The sequence below is a fragment of the Mytilus edulis genome, chromosome 10, assembly GCF_963676685.1.
Source record: "Mytilus edulis chromosome 10, xbMytEdul2.2, whole genome shotgun sequence".
Taxonomy (NCBI): domain Eukaryota; kingdom Metazoa; phylum Mollusca; class Bivalvia; order Mytilida; family Mytilidae; genus Mytilus; species Mytilus edulis.
Window position 1 is genome coordinate 58708173 of NC_092353.1, and position 17136 is coordinate 58725308.

The window sequence follows — 17136 nt, forward strand, 5'->3', positions numbered from 1 at the left end:
TCTTAATTAGGAATGAAACAATGTTGCATTGTGTACGTACTTTTGATTGATAATTACATTCAAATATGTCTTCTGACATGTTTTATCTTCAAACTTCAAACTTTATTAATCAAACTCAGACGCAGTAACTGTTCTACAGGAGCATCAATAACATATAGTATATTATAATTACAGATGACAGAATGAGTATAGAAATTATCGTACATGTATATATTAAGAGCCAATCTGCCAGAAAACCAATGCCATGCAATATTCAGGAAATCGTCCAAATCGACAATCCCAACTTGACAATTTTTTATATATCATCTCAATCCTTGACATAAAATAAAAACATTGGCCACTTAATTTTCGCCAGAATCTTATCTATTTTTATTAACAGCCTCATTTGCATAATTATGTAAATTCATTAGAAAACCAAGGAAAAATCCAACTTTTAATGCCTTTTAAGAACTACACAGAAGCATATTAAATGGGATAGTTGGGTTTTTAGAGTAATGTCAGCTGGAACCCATTCATTTTACTATGTTCTGGTCAATACAAATGAAAATTTAAACCATTTGGCACATTGTCAGGAGCACGGACGCAAAGGCTGGATTTTTCATACATGAATTTTCATGGTTTTTACTTGCTTGTAACTTGCAAGACCCATTCCGGAGATGTTTGCAACTTACATTGGTTTTAATTATGGTGTATTTTTTTATATTAAAACAAAATATTAAGCTTGGCAAATGACTTTTACATGTTAATTTATGCCTTGGAAGAATGGTGATTTTAGTCCCGAATTGGCACATTTTAATTTTGATTTTAATTAAATTCCTTAACACAATTGGTCCTAATATGGCTCATAAAATCATTTAAAAAAGTAAAATCAATTTGTCTTAAAAATGAACAAAGACGTTTTTGTAATGCAAGTGCAAAAATCAATAAATTGTCTGAAACCTGGGATTCCATCTGTTATGCTCTTCCATTGACTTATCTCCCTTGGGTAACATGTCAGCTCCCGGTGATGGTTTATCAGACAAATGTTTACAGTGAAGTTTGTGACTTTAATAATCTAGGAGAAGCATGTTGGATATCCAAGCATTATACATCTACATATAACAAACTGTTTAAGATATCTGAATGCACTAGAGACCAAAATAGCATTTCCAAAAAGAATATTTACTGTCAAGAATCTGACAATTATTTACCAGACAATAATTTAGGGAATAAAAAATGATTGGAAAAACAACTGAAAAGATGTTCTTACATTTCAACTAGCAAAACAAAAATATTCAAAATCATTCTTAGTAAATTAAAGTGAGCAAGTGGAACCACCTTGAAGACATTGCATATGCTTGCACCAAACTTGAGATTGAGAGTGTTTAAACTGTCCGACGCATTATAAATAAATAAGACACTCTCTCTATCGTTGTATTGAAACCAGCAGTGGTAACCAAATATATTTGTACAGATATAGACTACCATTTATCTCAGATGTCTGATAAATACTGAAAACTATGGTGTAGAATTTCCAACAAGACTCCTTATTTTATATAAGACAAGGAGTGATTTATTTTCCTATGGTTGTTATGTCGTCTCGCCTTAGACATGTTAAAATATGCCTGAAGTACAGGGACTTTTATGGAATTCATTGACATTATTGTCAAGTAAGATGTCATCCTGTCCAACTGTCTTCCAGCAAAGCCAAAGCTGACCAAGGATCTTCACCCTTTCATGACAGGCTGTTTGCAGGATGAGCTATTCCACTAGGAACAGGTACAACTCTAACAATCAATTTTCATTTGTTCCTTATACATTTTTCTTTTACACCTGACCTGTTTCTAGGACATCTTATTTATTTATAAGGCAAAGTGCAAACTAATAATTTACTGTATTAAATTCAGAAATTATGCCCATAATGGTGATGTTTTTTTATTGCATAAAATTTGAAAGAGTTATAATTGCAATAATTATAACTCACATTCTGATTTTTTTCATATGAATCAAACAGGATATTTCTGAATATCGCAAAAGTTAAAATCACATTTTAGTCTTAAATTATAAAATTGTAATAATAAATCCATGCAACATTTTTTTGAATTTACAGTATTATATATACATGTACATGCACATTCAAGGTTGGCAAAAAAACGGTCAATACTAGTATTGACAATGCCAGTGGTAAATATCGGGAAAAACTGGTCATTTTTTTAGTGGTCATTACTTTAAAAACCACTCTCTACCTGGTCAACTACAACTTTTTTCCACTCTTTTGGATTCGAGCGTCACTGATGAGTCTTTTGTAGACGAAACGTGCGTCTGCCGTATATTTAAAATTTAGTCCTGGTATCTATGATTAGTTTATTTACAACCATTGGGTCGAAGTCACTGCTGGTGGAGATTTATTTCCCCGAGGATATCACAAGCCCAGTAGTCACCAATGTATTATGCTGACATGAATTATCATTGAAATTATTATATTTATAAGTTAACTGTTTACAAAATTTATGATTTTTTGAAATACTAAGGCTTTTCTTCCTCACACATAGATTACCTAAGCTGTATTTGGCAACACTTTTAGAAATTTTGGATCTCAATGCTCTTCAACTTCGTACTTTATTTGGCTTTTTTCAACTTTGTTGGATTCGAGCGTCACTGATGAGTCTTTTGTAGACGAAACGCGCGTCAGGCGTATATTTAAAATTTAGTCCTGGGTTTCTATGATGAGATTATTCTACATCATTTTAACTTTGTTGTTTTATTTGGCAGTTATACAATATCTTCTTATTTGTATATCAAGTGTTGTTTTGCAAGGTGAATACAAGAATATGTATTGGTAAAGGGTAAAGGTTTTTTTTTTTTATAAAAAGTGTATTGTAAGTTATGAACAATATATTTATATTGATAACCATTAATTTCAACAAATTTTCCTTACAGCTTATAACTGTTAAGTTCCAATGAAATATTGCATTACGGTTTTTGGTAATGGGTAACCTTTTGTTATTCAACTTAAGTAAGAAAAGTTTGGCGGACTGAGTTAGAATTTCGGATCCACGAGGTAGTTATTTCTATTAGTTGCAGTTGTAACTGGCTGCATCCAATAAAAAATCGTTTTTAATGCGATGATGTGTAAATATAGAATATGTAAATGAATACTTGTCACGTGTTGCTAGTGATTTAAGTATTTACTCCGGCATGTAGTAACAATTTCAAAAAATACAAAATCAACTTATTACACCTATCTGGGTAGGTTTCTCGAGTAAATATTTATCGAAGGTACCAGGCCAATAATTTAGTACGTCAGACGCACGTAAATCTTGGAATGTAGATATAGGAAGATGTGGTGTGAGTGCCAATGAGACAACTCTCCATCCAAGTAACAATTCAAAAAGTAAACGTTTAGTTTCGGGGTCTGCTTGTGTACAAAGTTGACACAATTTTACATCTCCACATTCAAAAGAGTTCAAGTGCTGCAATTGTTCGCGAATGATGTGTTTAAAATGGGATCGACTTTTGTATACCAGCATAGGGCGCAGCATTATATTAAAAAAATATAGCCTAAATCTACAAAGGTTTGAGAGTAGAGGACTTAATCGTAACCATTTGCTTTCAAAGATGATAAAAAAATAGGTATTTTGTTCAGTTTGTTTCAACTTATAGAAAAGCAATTTTAATTTCGTTCAGCTGGTCATTTTGATACGTTATTCCTATATTGTAAAAGTATTTCGTACCATTTACATTTTGTAAAAGTTTACGAGTTTAAACAGACAAAAATTAATCTAAAGAGCAAGGACAACTTACTGTTTCTAATCCCAACAATTGTACTATGCTGTCAATGAATTCTTGTCCTTTCCTTCTGATTAAATACTGACATTTGCGGGACCACCGTGCATGTTCTACCCATGGATTGTCATCTTCTTCCCAGTTTCTCAAACCTTCAATTTGTATTTAAACATTGTATAATCAAACGCAAATCAAAAACAACAATGAACATTTCTCAAGAGTTGGTTGTTTTTAATATGCTTTAGCTTTCTTGTACTCAATGGCACACAATACAGTTTTGATCCTATATTGAAATTGTATTGGCAATTTGCATATAGGCTATTTTTTGTCTAATTAAATCAAATATGATATAAAAAAATATATCTTCATGTGCTTTTTTTTTTAGAAAAATAAGGTCGAAAATTGATATATTTGTTCGAAATTCGGATTTGTGGACGTATTTCTCCTTCCGGCAATCATACATAACTTTTTTTTATATTTAAAGATAAACTCAAGCTAAACTGTGTTTAATTGTTTGTAAATTCTGGCTTATATAAATGTCATTTAAATTTGTACATTTTGTTTTTTTTCAAATAACTTATATATATCAAATATTTATGAATGTAGAAAAATATATCTTTTTTTTTTTTTGCTGTCTTTTAAGGGATATCCTTCATTTTGGGATTGTTCCCAACCTGTTTATCTTCGCGATCGCCTGTGTGCCTTTTCTGTTGTTTTGATATTTTTTTTCAATGTCAATTCAGTTATCCGTTTTAGTTGACTTATTTTGCTTAGGATTTTCCTCATCACCATCGTCATCTACCTTTCCATTCCCCCGATTAATAAAAGAAAACATTGAAATTTCACGATCCGCCATTTTTGTCAATGAAAACAAACTGCAAGGCGCGATAAGTATTTAAAGTTTTACGGTGCGGAACCGAAAAAAATCCGGAATTTGAAAAAAAAGCCGACCACCTCATAAAATGGAAAGGTGGTCGGCTTCGAAAAGAAGATGGTCGGCACACCCGGCTTAAATGCCGAATGGAAAACACTGTGTCTATTTATCAAAATTAAAAACAATACATTATTTACGTTTTCTTGAAAATAGGCAAACATAATCTTCTCACGTAATCAAACCAAATGGCATTTTAAAAAGGAGGGGTCCATAAACTCGTTTTCAAGTTAAATAAGTTTGAATCATAAAATCAGTCAAACTCTGCATCTTTTCCCGATAGGTACTAGTCATAGTTTGAAGTCGCGAAAATAACAGTTTACGTTAGCAACGCAATTACCTACACTATAACTGTATTATAAGCCCTTAAGATATTTCTAGAATATTTATCCATCAAATTCAACCGTTGATTCACTTTACATTAGAAAAAAAGGGGTGTCAACTTCGATGCCTTCCACATTTTTTGATTTTTTTTTAAAACATTCCTAAAGATAATTCTTGCCATTCTTAAATTTGAACCGGTTGCTTGTTTTTATATCGATGGAGCTAAATTAAAATGTCTCCATGCAAATCAATGTGCATACTGTTGTTTATTGTTCTATAGTTAGATTTTATTAAACGATGTTCTATATTTTTTTAACCGAAACTATAAAGCTCCTCGGTAATAACATGATAATATTTGCTCTTTTAAAACATTATCTGTTATCTCCGTCTGTGCTTTTCGCCATGATAGTGATCTATATATAAACCCCTAAGAAAACGCAAATTATGAAATGAATAAATACCAATATGTATTCTTAGGGAAGTTACTAACAGTGAATCATTAAAATAAAGTTTCTTATAAATTATAACATGTATAAAGGCGACGCAAGCTAAAACAAACTCTTATAATTTAGAAGTTCACAAAAAAAAGTTGATGAGTATTTCTCGATAGTTTATTCGCATCTATAAACATTTAAAAAAAATGTAATGCACGTGTCGTGATTGTAAATTAGTGTTACATATCTCGGTATCTAATCGTCCGTCAGCTAAACATTGTTATTCATTTGAAATTTTAGATACTTTTCATGAGTTTAGTTTTTTTTGTAGAATATTCTGTCACCAGCAACATGTGTCCATTGAAACCACAGTATGAGGAAAGATCTGTGTGTTCAGTAAACATAAATATTCCTTTTATATGGGGGGGAGGGAAGGGGAGAGGTGTTAATTTGGTTTTAATCTCTAAAACTTACCAATACCACACTGAAAACATCTAACACAGTCTTCAAAATCTGCAAAGAAGAACATGTACAATTATTGCAAAATGGCAAAGGATCAAAATGATAATTGTTAATATAACAACACCAGGGGAATAACCATGTGGCAAAAGAAGGAAATAAAACATTTGCTAATACATTAATTAATATAACGACAAACAACAGACGACAAAACACCTCTCAGAAAACATAGTTCCGAAAGAATATAATACAAACACCATGTAAAATTAAGTGCACACAAAAGGCTCCTTCCAGATCCAACATTGATTAAATAACCGTCATACTCAGTCTAGTAAACATAGAACAGATTAGAACATGCGCCATTGAAGTTTCTACAGACAATAAAAAATAGCCCCAAATAGTTATCAAAGGTACCAGGATTATAATTTAGTACGCCAGACGCACGTTTCGTCTACATAAGACTCATCAGTGACGCTCATATCAAAATATTTATCAAGCCAAACAAGTACGAAGTTGAGGAGCATTGAGGATCCAAAATTCCAAAAAGTTGTGCCAAATACAGCTAAGGTTATCTATTCCTGGGATAAGAAAATCCTTTGTTTTACAAAGAATTTAAAGTTTTGCAACCAGTAAATTTATAAAAATGAACACATAGTTGATATTTATGTCAACACCGAAGTGCTGACTACTGGGCTGGTGATACCCTCGGGGACGAAACGTCCACCAGCAGTGGCATCGACCCAGTGGTGTAAATAGTTATCAAAGGTACCAGGATTCTAATTTAGTACGCCAGACGCGCGTTTCGTCTACATAAGACTCATCAGTGACGCTCATATCAAAATATTTATAAAGCCAAACAAGTACGAAGTTGAGGAGCATTGAGGATCCAAAATTCCAAAAAGTTGTGCCAAATACAGCTAAGGTTATCTATTCCTGGGATAAGAAAATCCTTAGTTTTACAAAGAATTTAAAGTTTTGCAACCAGTAAATTTATAAAAATGAACACATAGTTGATATTCATGTCAACACCGAAGTGCTGACTACTGGGCTGGTGATACCCTCGGGGACGAAACGTCCACCAGCAGTGGCATCGACCCAGTGGTGTAAATAGTTATCAAAGGTACCAGGATTATAATTTAGTACGCCAGACGCGCGTTTCGTCTACATAAGACTCATCAGTGACGCTCATATCAAAATATTTATAAAGCCAAACAAGTACGAAGTTGAGGAGCATTGAGGATCCAAAATTCCAAAAAGTTGTGCCAAATACAGCTAAGGTTATCTATTCCTGGGATAAGAAAATCCTTAGTTTTACAAAGAATTTAAAGTTTTGCAACCAGTAAATTTATAAAAATGAACACATAGTTGATATTCATGTCAACACCGAAGTGCTGACTACTGGGCTGGTGATACCCTCGGGGACGAAACGTCCACCAGCAGTGGCATCGACCCAGTGGTGTAAATAGTTATCAAAGGTACCAGGATTATAATTTAGTACGCCAGACGCGCGTTTCGTCTACATAAGACTCATCAGTGACACTCATATCAAAATATGAATAATTTCAATTGAAAATAAATAAAGTGATTAGATTACCGATGCAGTTTGTTTATTTATTTAAAAAAAATCATCAACTTAGTTATCAGTCCTACGATAACTGACGACATAATCCAATACGATTGTGTCTTACATTTTGTGCTGATAATTAAAAACCGTAATATGAAAAAAGGGTCCAGGTCCCTAAAGTAAAACTGAAGTTCGATGAATTGATTTTAACTCGATCATGTCAATTTAACCTTCGATCAAATAAGCTAGGTCATATAGCCATTCATGTTGAGATTTCTTATACAACTAGACTAGCAAATTCTAGTGTTTGATCGTTCCTTAAGATATTGATTCAGAAAACATTTTTAATGCACGAAATAAATGAAGTGTTTGTTTTAATGAACTAGTATTTGGCTCGGTATCATTACTGGTAAACTGTTAGTAACCGGGTGTATCATCAACTCAAGAAACTAGTAAGACACTAAGGTTCCACTTCCTTAAAAGTTTGAACGGTTGTTTTCCATTAGTTTGATGTATGTCAGCTTTTAATCTAATTTAATTTTTTAAAAGGTCTCCTGGTTTTGAATACCCCTTGGGTTTCTGTGTATTTGTTACTTTATTTTTTACAGAAATAATAAAGAAACTGAGATTAGAATTCCTTAAAGAGATTACATTAGATAAATTGGGCTATTTTAAGGTCCCTGTTCTTCATATCCTCGGCAAAAGATTTCGGTAACAACCCATTAACACTCATCAGTAAAAAAAAAGAGCAATAATCTTCAAATATTCGCCGTTGAAGTATTTACGAATTTAAAATATAAACATTCCAAACAAATGAAAACTTATAAACTTACGAGTGAAAAATAAACCACACTCAGAGAGGTCATAAGGATGTAAGGAACTTCTTTTCTCTGGCCAATCAAAATATGAATCTTTTCTGCTCTGTAATGACTCATAATTAGGATATTTCAATGGTGATGGTCTTGTCGCACGGTGTGCGATGGAATCTGCACTTAGTTTTTCGTCAGAACATGTGTATGATATATTCTGTTCAAACCTGTCTGTTAATGTCTGTAGTATAGGTGGAGATGGTAAATATAGTTCTGTATCTTGGTAATGACTGTTTTCTGTAGAAAGTAGTATCTGTTCTTTAGTTATAAGGGGATTGTGAGTTAAATTTTGCTCACCGTCCACTGATAACTGCCGATCTAAAAAAGATGTTCTAGTTTGTGTCCTACCATTCATAGAACCTATGGATAATCGAGGCATATTGCTTGAAATAAAATCAGAACATGGATTGCATGACAAGGTATGTTGCCTTCCATGACCACTATCAGAAAGTCGATATCCATCAGCAAAATAATTTACTGAGCCATTTGAGCTTGGAAATTGATGATCTCCGGATTGGCCTCCCATCACTGAGTTTGAAGATGACACATGATTTGTCATATTTGAAATTGATCTTTTTGACTGTTGACTAAAATTGGTTGATGCGCAATTGTTCGATACTCTACCCTCCATACTCGACGGAAATCGTGCATTTTTGGACGTAGCGATTAACAAACTATTGAAGCTATCTTCATGTCTTAGATCGGTACACGTGATTTTCTCACATGTAATATCCGCATTAGATACATCTGCATGACTGCCTTCTGTTCTGCCTGAAGGAAATGTTCATTGTCAGATTTCAATTTAAGTATAATAATAGGAGATAAAAAGTTTACACAGCTGTTTAACAATCCTCAAGTCTTTAAATTAAAAGTAAGGATAAAACATTTGTAAAAAAAAAAAGTCATAAGATTTCTTTTGCAGTTTTGCCTTGCGTGAAAGCAACAGTTTTGCATCCTTAAACTACTTAATGCAAATATATAAGATGAAATTCAAAAACAGTAATTTTTGAGAGACTTGTATTTTATGGACATCTGAAAAATTCTTTTTTGATTATTGTACTGTTTTATTTTCAAATTTCAGGTCCCAAAATTTGGCCATTCCATATGTTTCCTGTCACCAAATACTATCCACGATTTACAATTGACATTTTTCGAAAAATCAATGAAAAAAGTTGTCAGCCATTGTCAATGTCCCTTTATTAGGACAAGTACATACATATTTGGATAAGTTGAATATGGTTTAGCATTCAGCCTTGCAATATACCTGATCAAAAACCTTTTATTCAAAATAACAATTGTGATCTTATTCTTTTTTTTTGCAATTGAAGTATTGTCCTTTAAAACTTGTAAACATTTTAAGTGCCTGACTGTGCCAAAAAATATAACAAAAGAAGTATTGCATTGTTGGTGACACGAGTACAAAAATAAAACTGTCGTTCAAAGAGCCTCAGATACTTTTAATACCAACAAAACTATCTAAAGTTGTTACCAGATAAAAAAATCTCCAGATGAAAAAATCTCCAGATGAAAATCTCCAGATAAGAAAATCTTCATGCTTTATATTTATACTGAATATTTAAGCTATAAAGTAGAATGTGTCTCAGGTTTGTCCCTTGATGAATCAGAACTTTTCTGTTTTTTGTCGGAAAAGGAATTTCAAATATATTTGAGGATTTGATATCATGTCATTAGATTATAAAACTGACATTTTGCATCAATAATCATGATAAATAAGTTTCTTGGTTATCTAAAGTCAAATATTTAGACAATTTTCAATGATACTACAATAATAAAAACGGTAGCAAAAACCTTAAATATTGATAATGCAGTTGCCTCTTTTATAAACACAAATGTTGATAAAATATGTTTATTATATATATATACAATTGTCCCAGCTAAAAAAAAAAAGCTTACTCTAACGTATATATAAAAAAGAAGATGTGGTATAATTGCCAATGAGACAACTATCCAGAAAAGACCAAAATGACACAGACATTAACAACTATAGGTCACCGTACGGCCCTCAACAATGAGCAAAGCCCATACCGGATAGTCAGCTATAAAAGGCCCCGATAAGACAATGTAAACCAATTCAAACGAGAAAACTAATGCACATATTTCCTAGCATGCCAATCTATTCACTTTAAATAGTAAAAAAAAAGCAGTATTAGCTTATTTAGCGTAACAATTAAACAGAAATGCGTCTTTCTGAAGGTATCATATAAACATAACTTCTCAATAGTCCATAGATACATGTAATAAGGCCAAGTCGGAAGAAACCAGACTGACGGAAAGTTGTACAAGTTACAATCGTTCGTTGGTTTTCTACGAAATTGTGTGTTTTGTTTTCTTCATGTATTATAGAAATGAAGTATGTCTAATGGTTCTGGTTTTTGCCTTCAAGTAGATACATTTTCTTCACCGTTTTTTTACTAATAATTAAAAAAAAAAATTCCATGCAAATTATAAAAATTTGAAAGTGAAAAACAGGTGTTTTAACCAATTACTTAAAACAAAGTACCTAGTTAAAGATAAAATGTTGATCCACGCCTAATTAAATAATTAAATACAGTTATGAGTAATAAAATCTAAAAGATTATAATGCAGATCGATATATCATGCTTCGACAAGTTCAGTATATCGATATATGTATACATCTGTCCTGAATGATCATGAAGCAACTAAAACAAAGTATTCCTAAATGCAAGGGTGCACAGAACACCTAAGGGAGATAACACTTAAAAATCAGCTGAGCGAATAGTAAGGAGAATTCAAGCTTTTCAACGATCAAAATTATTTTTTTGTCAAACTGCAATGCAGCCAACCAAATTAGTCCTGTAAATTGCGCGGTTCAAATTTCTAGAATTTTGTATATTTTTGTAAACAGGTCAACGTAAATATTTTGTCAAAACATTATAAATATTAGACGAGCTAATCTATTTTATGTATGTGTTGAACACCCCCTTAAAGGTGAGTTTTTATCATGAAAAAATACACAAACCATAAGTTGCAATTGAATTTCTGCTTTCTGATAGTTCCACTGGATCTGATTTCTTTTCTAGAATATGTTGGCAGTTTGGAGAATACTTTTGATGAATATCTGCTGGGTTGCTATCAGCCCTCCAACCTTTCAAGCGAAGTCCACATGAATAACAAACCAGCTCATCTCCATTTCCTTCGAAAAAAAATCCGTTTTCCGCCAATCTTATAAGACTTATTCCATGTACTGGAAAATTGGATAATGTTGAAAGTCGCATTAGTTCATTATTCATTCTGCCTTCAGACAAAGATCCCAAACTTTCTTTATCTAGAATATGAGTCAGTGACAATCGACTAACTGGATAGGCAGTTATATCTTGGCACACTTTTATAGTTTTAAGTTCGCGTAAAGACTCGAGGATACGTCGATCCTTCTGTATCTTCGAAATTGATGATTTTTTGTATAAGAGTGAAAATAATTTCTCCGATATTTCTTTTGTCCTATTAATATTATCATTTCGTCTTAAGCTTTCATACGCCAAAACACAAATCAAAGAGAACGTAAAAATTAAAGGGCTATGTGAACTGGAAGGTTTAGATGTTTGTCTAATATTGCAAGTATCTTTAATCACTAAATCACGGTTTACATTGGTCTTACCTGGAGGCAGTAATAATGGGAATAAACCCACATTTGTATTTTCCAGAAGAAGAAGCGGAAGCACAAACGTATATGTGCTTTTAAAACTAAACAGTCTGTAAATGAATGAATCAGTGACATATCTGGCTTTACCATCAAAATTATATCCAAGAGATCTAAATATCTCATTTAAAATTCTAATTAAACGATCACGAAATGCTGAATGTATTTGAAATACAATTTGACAATCACTTTTACGGTAACAGGTGAGGATATATATAACGTGCTGGCTGTTATGGCAAAATATTTTCACAACATCGATGGCATCTTTATGTTGCTTCTTTGTTAGGTTGGAATTTGTCCAATACGGCATTCGATAATTAAAACATACGGTAGTTCCAAAACCATTTATAATTGACTGACGGTTTGTCCTCTCATAATCAAATTTGTTAAATTCTGAAAATTTTACTATAAACATATGCAGATCGTGTGCAATTTGTTGAAAGAATAAAGCATACTCCTCTTTGTTTATATTTTTATCTATCGATTTCCAAACAAAAGTTAGTTCTTTGTCGTGACAGATATTTTCATTTTGAATATAATTCACATATTTTGTTGAACTATGGACATTATTTCCAAATTTTAAGATCACACGATGTATGTTTTCAAAACAACAGCGTTCTGATAATACTGAACGACAACTCGGTCTATACAAACTATGCCACGTTGTTTTGTGCATGACTACATGTATATCGATTGATTTATGTCTGATGTATTGTTTTCCTCGATAATTTTGCAAAGTCAAACTTGCTTAGCTTCGGATAAATCCATTAGTTTTTTTGTGTCTAATGGTAAGTATAACAACACTCCAGTTTACAAAATAGCCGCAATAATTCATATGACTGCTATCTATCTGATTGTGTCACAGTTTGACAGATACCTTTAATCTTCTCTATTCAAATTAAGTAACTTATTTATAGTTATAAAAATCCAGTTCTATTTTTAGATCATGGAATTTTCGATATCTTTAAGCTTCTTATCATATTATACAACTTATGTTTAGTGATGTCTTTTAAATGTTGTATTCATAATAGCATAACAATAAGTAAGTACGATGCAATTGTCATGCATATAATATTACATGTATTTTTTCTGAAAATAAGGAAGGACGTTTTTACTTGAGACCTATCTGTCATACTTTGAAACTTTCAATATCGATTTCGTGTATACCAATTTGACATTTGTATTTCGCACACGTGATTTTCTAATTTTAAGTATATCAAATACGTAAACTTTCACAAGTTCGTGTTGAGGTAGTATGCATACTTTAATTGAAAATGTTGTGTATTATTTATCAATGTTTATCCTTTAATATGTGCATGCATACTTTTTAAATCTTTTTGTGTGCGTTTTGGCGTGTATAGCTAGGGTGGTGACAATTATGGTAAATGTTTTTTTCTGTAAATTTTACTTGCTTTTTGGGGCATTTGTGTGGGAGCACAGTTTTTAACTGACTTTTTTTTAAAACCTTTTACCAAAATGTAGCAGGATTTTAGTCTCTCAATTGTTGAAAGTCAAGCACTGAAATGATAAAGGACATTTACACAATTTATTTTAGGGAAGAAAAAATAAGGTGTATAACTGCATAGGACAAACCTATAATAACGTTTTTTATAGCTGTTATTGATTGCAAGTCTCATGTTTTACCATGTGTGTCAGAAGTTTATTTAACAAAGTACAATGTCATAATTTGGAAATTTCCAACGCAAAAGAACGGACCACTTAACATTTACATAAGGTGTGTTGCTTACTTTTAATATATATGTATATATTGTACTATATTAGTCATGCGGTAGAATCATTGGGAATTTAAGAAATATACGAGCAATCTAATTAAATTGCTTATATTCATGTACAAAAGGTTTCAATTTGGTATCAGCAGGTATTTAAACACGACGGAAATCCGTGATATTTATAAATTGATTTTACGTCGATAATGTTCACTTTGAAACATCATGTTCGTGGCTGCAGATCTAGAGTGATGAAACAAATTGTATTAAAACCCACATAAAACATACACTTAAAAGTTTGTGTTCTGAATGTTACTCAAATAGAACAACGAACAACGTGGAGAAGATAACAAGGAAATAACTAAACCACCTAAGTGGCAAAACGTCATTGCCAAAAGAAAAAAATCAGACAGACAAACAACAGTGTATAAAACAGAATGAGCAAAATAACTCAACACCAAAGAGACAAATAAAGATAAAAAAAAATGACTTGTGTATATAAAATGAAATATTGTTTGATAGTAATTATAATATTCATACATATTGTGTCAGTCTAGCGATTTGATGCTGTTGCTTTATTCGACAAGTTAAAGAAGTGTGCGTATTTGGACGTCTATTTAATTCTTAATTCCAACAATTTACACCACAGCGTCTTGTTCTACTTGCAGAAATCTAAAAATTAAATAATAATACACAAGTAATTTTTTTTTAAATGTAGATAAATGAGACAATAACGGTAACTAAGATAGACTTTTCAACAATTGAGAGACTAAATCTAACTACATGTTGATGAAAAGTAAAAAATGAATTAAAAAACAAAACATGTAATAATACATATTCTTTATTTTGAAACTAAGGTTTTAAATCCCTCAGGCAAATTGGCTTTAGATGAATTTGGCTATTTGTTTTAGGTATTTTTGACAGATAGCTCTTCAACGGTTTTGATACTTATACATCTTCGAATTTCAAATGTTTGGCTTTGACATGTTCAAGTGTTTGTGGTTCAATGTAATGTAATACAGATATACGAACAATGTCCTTGTACTTTCTTACGGTCATCAACACAGAAATACGTTTCGCTGAAAATTTCCTATTTTCAATCAAGGTTTACATCGGATTTAAAAATAGAATGATTCATAAATAAACTGTATGTATATTTAAAGTCTAATTTATGTCATTGCACTGTCTACACAGGATGTATTTATGTATATAAAGATAACCGACATTATAAGCTTTTATCAATATCAAAAAAATATAAAACTAGCCTTCAGTAAACACTATTTATTTTAAACAATAATATCTTTGATTTGATTTAATTTATTCTTTTCTACGTTTACAAATAAAGCCATGTTGATCGATTGTTACATTATTTCTTGTGAATCTTATAGTGTTATATATTTCTGCCTTTGATGAAATTGAAGATAAATATATACATTAAACTAATATTAAATGAGACTTCTACACCCTCCGAGATTTTCTGTACACTCCCTTTGACGTATTCATCTAGTAAGTTCACAGAAAAATATGTGTATAGTCACTGTGTTGTATCATCTCTATTTTTTAGGTATTTGTCCTCTAGAATTATGGTTATCAAAATTATCTTAGTACTGCTATGTTTAAATTGTTTGCATGATTTGAACTCATTCATTGAGCAATTCTTAGCAGAGAAGGAGAATGGCACAGTTTAATAATCCATGGTCTAAATCCAATAGATATATGGGGAAAATTCTTATTTCATGTCTATTACCATTGGTATGTGTGAACTGTTGTTTTTTTTTGCAAACATTTAAAAGAGGTGCAAAAGATACAAGAGGGGCATTCAAATTCATAAATCGAAAAGAAAACTGACAACGCCATGGCTAAACAAAACAGACAAACAGACAAATAATAGTACATAAAAAACAACATAGAAATAAAATGAATAAGAAACACGAACCCCACCAAAATCTGGGGGTGATCTCAACGGTAAAAAAAAATTAAATTTAGAATGTAACGGGGAATTTGTCAATGTTATAATAACCCGAACAAAAGGCAGAAAACGTCCACCAATTGGTCCAGTGAAAAATCCAACATCTGCAGTCGGGTTTTAGATGACCCCTTAACAAAAGTATATACTAGTTAATCGAGAACGGACGTCACACTGAGCTCCAAAATATATAAATAAACGAAAATTAATTAAAAACAACATACAACAATAACAAAAGCAAGAGATTATGACCTGGAACAGGTGCAAACATGCGGCAGGGTTAAACATGTTACGTGATATCTTAACCCTATCCATATACCTGTAGCTTATGTAGAATAAGCAAACAAACAGCAATTCGAGGTTCGTGCTTTGTATAGAATACTACCATAAAGGGTTGGATGTGAAGAGGCTGAACGTTTAATATGTTTGCTCGTTGATTTATATTTACGAATGATGTCCTTGTAAACACCATTTGGTAAATGTTTTAACAAGTTTGTCATATCAAAAACCCTGGCGTAATAATTTTTCAGCAATTATACAGAAAAATTGCAATTGAAATCAAATACGTTGTTATATACACAAGTGCACATAACAAAGTTATCTATTTTGGTAGAAAAACAGTGGAAAAGAGTTGAGGGGTGGTGAGATATATTGCACATTAATACTCATGTCTGGTATGAAAAAATGAAAACAATTACTCTTACTCATGAATATGCAGAACATAATCATTATTAAAAGAGAAAACAATAATAAGAAGGAAAGTTACATGAAAATTCAGTCTTAGTTTGATAATTTGTAAAGGCGTTATTGAATTCGATCATATTCTATACAATTAATACAACTTCGATAAGACCGTACGAGACAACGCTCTTATACTTAAAATCTTGTCATCGTGAAAATGATAAACAGTTTCTCGATGTAAATTTCCAGCTACATAGGTTCTATAAATAGAATGGATTTATTATGTATACTTTATTTCTTCTTTTGATACAACATGTATACTTATATAAAAATTTGTATGTAAATAACCGACATTTAAACCTCGAAGCAGTTTTTTAAGACGCATATAGCTAGTCAAAATTTTCGTAGTTTTTTTAAATTGTTATTATTTAGATTTAATAACAACCTGCTGAATCCTGTTTTCGTTGAATGTTTTGATTTTACATACAAGACTAATTCGTAAAAGTATATACTAGTTCATCGAGAACGGACGTCACACTGAGCTCCAAAATATATAAATAAACGAAAATTAATTAAAAACAACATACAGCAATAACAAAAGCAAGAGGTTTTGACTTGCAACAGGTGCAAACATGCGACAAGATTAAATTATTTTTATCTGAAAAAATAATCAGTAAGTAATGTGTGGTTATTGCATTTTGAATTGGGTAAATAATCATGATCATGGCTCTTGTTAT

At 31.7% G+C, this 17136-nt stretch overlaps 1 protein-coding gene across 1 annotated transcript; it reads right to left on the reverse strand.

Annotated features, from left to right (window-relative positions):
• Positions 1–3653: 3653 nt before the first annotated feature.
• Positions 3654–12827, reverse strand: LOC139491573 (uncharacterized). Its single transcript, XM_071279327.1, has 4 exons — positions 11348–12827; positions 8311–9117; positions 5929–5967; positions 3654–3917 (listed from the first exon to the last, which is right to left on the reverse strand). The coding sequence occupies exons 1-4, from the start codon at positions 12699–12701 to the stop codon at positions 3757–3759; spliced, it is 2361 nt and encodes a 786-aa protein (XP_071135428.1). The 5' UTR covers positions 12702–12827; the 3' UTR covers positions 3654–3756.
• Positions 12828–17136: the final 4309 nt, after the last annotated feature.

What these genes read in the sequence shown, in the direction of transcription:
- LOC139491573 (XM_071279327.1), bottom strand. Translation starts at nt 12,701, where the DNA reads ATGCACAAAACAACGTGGCATAGTTTGTATAGACCGAGTTGTCGTTCA. An exon ending in AAATTCAATTGCAACTTATG is followed by an intron (nt 9,118 to 11,347) that starts GTTTGTGTATTT and finishes CATTTCCTTCAG; the next exon opens with GCAGAACAGAAGGCAGTCAT. An exon ending in GTGTGGTTTATTTTTCACTC is followed by an intron (nt 5,968 to 8,310) that starts GTAAGTTTATAA and finishes TCTTCTTTGCAG; the next exon opens with ATTTTGAAGACTGTGTTAGA.